This window comes from Meleagris gallopavo, unplaced genomic scaffold (genome assembly GCF_000146605.3).
Source record: "Meleagris gallopavo isolate NT-WF06-2002-E0010 breed Aviagen turkey brand Nicholas breeding stock unplaced genomic scaffold, Turkey_5.1 ChrUn_random_7180001925311, whole genome shotgun sequence".
Taxonomy (NCBI): Eukaryota; Metazoa; Chordata; class Aves; order Galliformes; family Phasianidae; genus Meleagris; species Meleagris gallopavo.
Window position 1 is genome coordinate 1 of NW_011187705.1, and position 1,696 is coordinate 1,696.

General features: G+C 51.2%; 1 protein-coding gene across 1 annotated transcript; it reads left to right on the forward strand.

Annotated features, from left to right (window-relative positions):
- Positions 1-8: 8 nt before the first annotated feature.
- On the forward strand, positions 9-936 carry LOC116217732 (olfactory receptor 14A16-like; the record flags this gene model as incomplete). Its single annotated transcript, XM_031557663.1, is given in 2 exon segments — positions 9-848; positions 850-936. Coding segments are annotated over 2 exon segments (927 nt in total), but the record flags the coding sequence as incomplete, so codon positions are not given.
- Positions 937-1,696: the final 760 nt, after the last annotated feature.

A 1,696-nucleotide genomic window follows, 5' to 3' on the forward strand; every position in this document is an offset into this window, starting at 1 on the left:
ACAGCAGCTGTATCAGCGAGTTCCTCCTGCTGGCGTTGGCAGACACGCGGCAGCTGCAGCTCCTGCACTTCTGGCTCTTGCTGGGCATCTACCTGGCTGCCCTCCTGGGCAACGGCCTCATCAGCACAGCCGTAGCCTGCCACCACCGCCTGCACAGCCCCATGTACTTCTTCCTGCTCAACCTCGCCCTCCTCGACCTGGGCTGCATCTCCACCACTCTCCCCAAAGCCATGGCCAATGCCCTCTGGGACACCAGGGACATCTCCTATGCAGGATGTGTTGCACAGGTCTTTTTCTTTCTCTTCTTCATCTCAGCAGAGTATTGCATTCTCACCATCATGTCCTATGACCGCTACGTTGCCATCTGCAAGCCCCTGCACTACGGGACCTTGATGGACAGCAAAGCTTGTGCCACCATGGCAGCAGCTGCCTGGAGCACTGGGGTTCTCTATTCCCTTCTGCACACTGCCAATACATTTTCTATATCTTTCTGCCTTAGTAATGTTGTGGATCAGTTCTTCTGTGAAGTTGCCCAGATCCTCAGGCTCTCCTGCTCAGAACCAGACTACCTCAGGGAAACTGGAATTATTTATTTCAGTTTTTGTTTAGTCTTTGGATGCTTTGTATTCATTGTTGTGTCCTATGTGCAGATCTTCAGGGCCGTGCTGAGGATGCCCTCTGAGCAGGGACGGCACAAAGCCTTCTCCACGTGCCTCCCTCACCTGGCTGTGGTCTCCCTCTTTGTCAGCACTGTGATGTTTGCCTACCTGAAGCCCCCCTCCATCTCATCTCGATCTCTGGACCTGGTGCTGTCTTTTATATACTCGGTGGTGCCTCCAACACTGAACTCCCCTCATCTACAGCATGAGGAACCGGGAGCTTAAGGATGCACTGAGAAATCACAGGATAATCCTCAGCTATATCAGAAAACATTAGGACAGTATTTTGTTAATATTTGTCCTTGTTATTATTTCCTAAAACTTGAATTTTGATTAAAGTCTATTCATTATGAGCCTCCTACTTGTTAATTAGTAATTTTGACTCAATCATTTCATGTACCTACAGAAGCAGACTTCCTCTGCAGATAAACTCAATAAACAAGCCAGAAGAAACTCATTTCTTCCAGCACCCATGTCTTCCCTTCTCCTCTGGACCTGGTGGAGCAAAGTCGTTGTGCAGGATGATTTCAGGGACCAGGAGCCCAGCTGCCCAATGGAGCAGCCGCCCTGGTGTCCCTGGGAAGATGCTCCTCACTGCCTGGTTGGCTCCCACTATCTGTGCCCGTTGAGGCGGGGCTGCTGCTTTGCTGTGGCCATGGCGATGGGCAGGTGCAGGAGGTGGTCTTTTGAGTGCTGCTCTCTTTCCACTCCCATGCTGTCCTACTGTTCCTCTACACTCCTGGTATCCCTTGGGTCTCATCTGATTTCACAGCAGTCCTCATGTACCTACCAGTGGCATCCCTGTGGTTGCAGACAGGAGCAGAATGCACACCAATGTGTCAGAGCTGGTCTCACTAGCCAGCACCACCGTAACACAAGGGGCTGCTCAGAACAAAGACTGGAGGGCTCTTCCAAGGCTGATATCAGCAATACAGCCAAGGAGTTGCTCTTTGCTTTTGGATTTTCTGGAGTTCTCCACGGACTGAAGAACACAGAGTCCCAGGTGATCTGTAAGTGATCGAGTGCTGGGTCAAGAG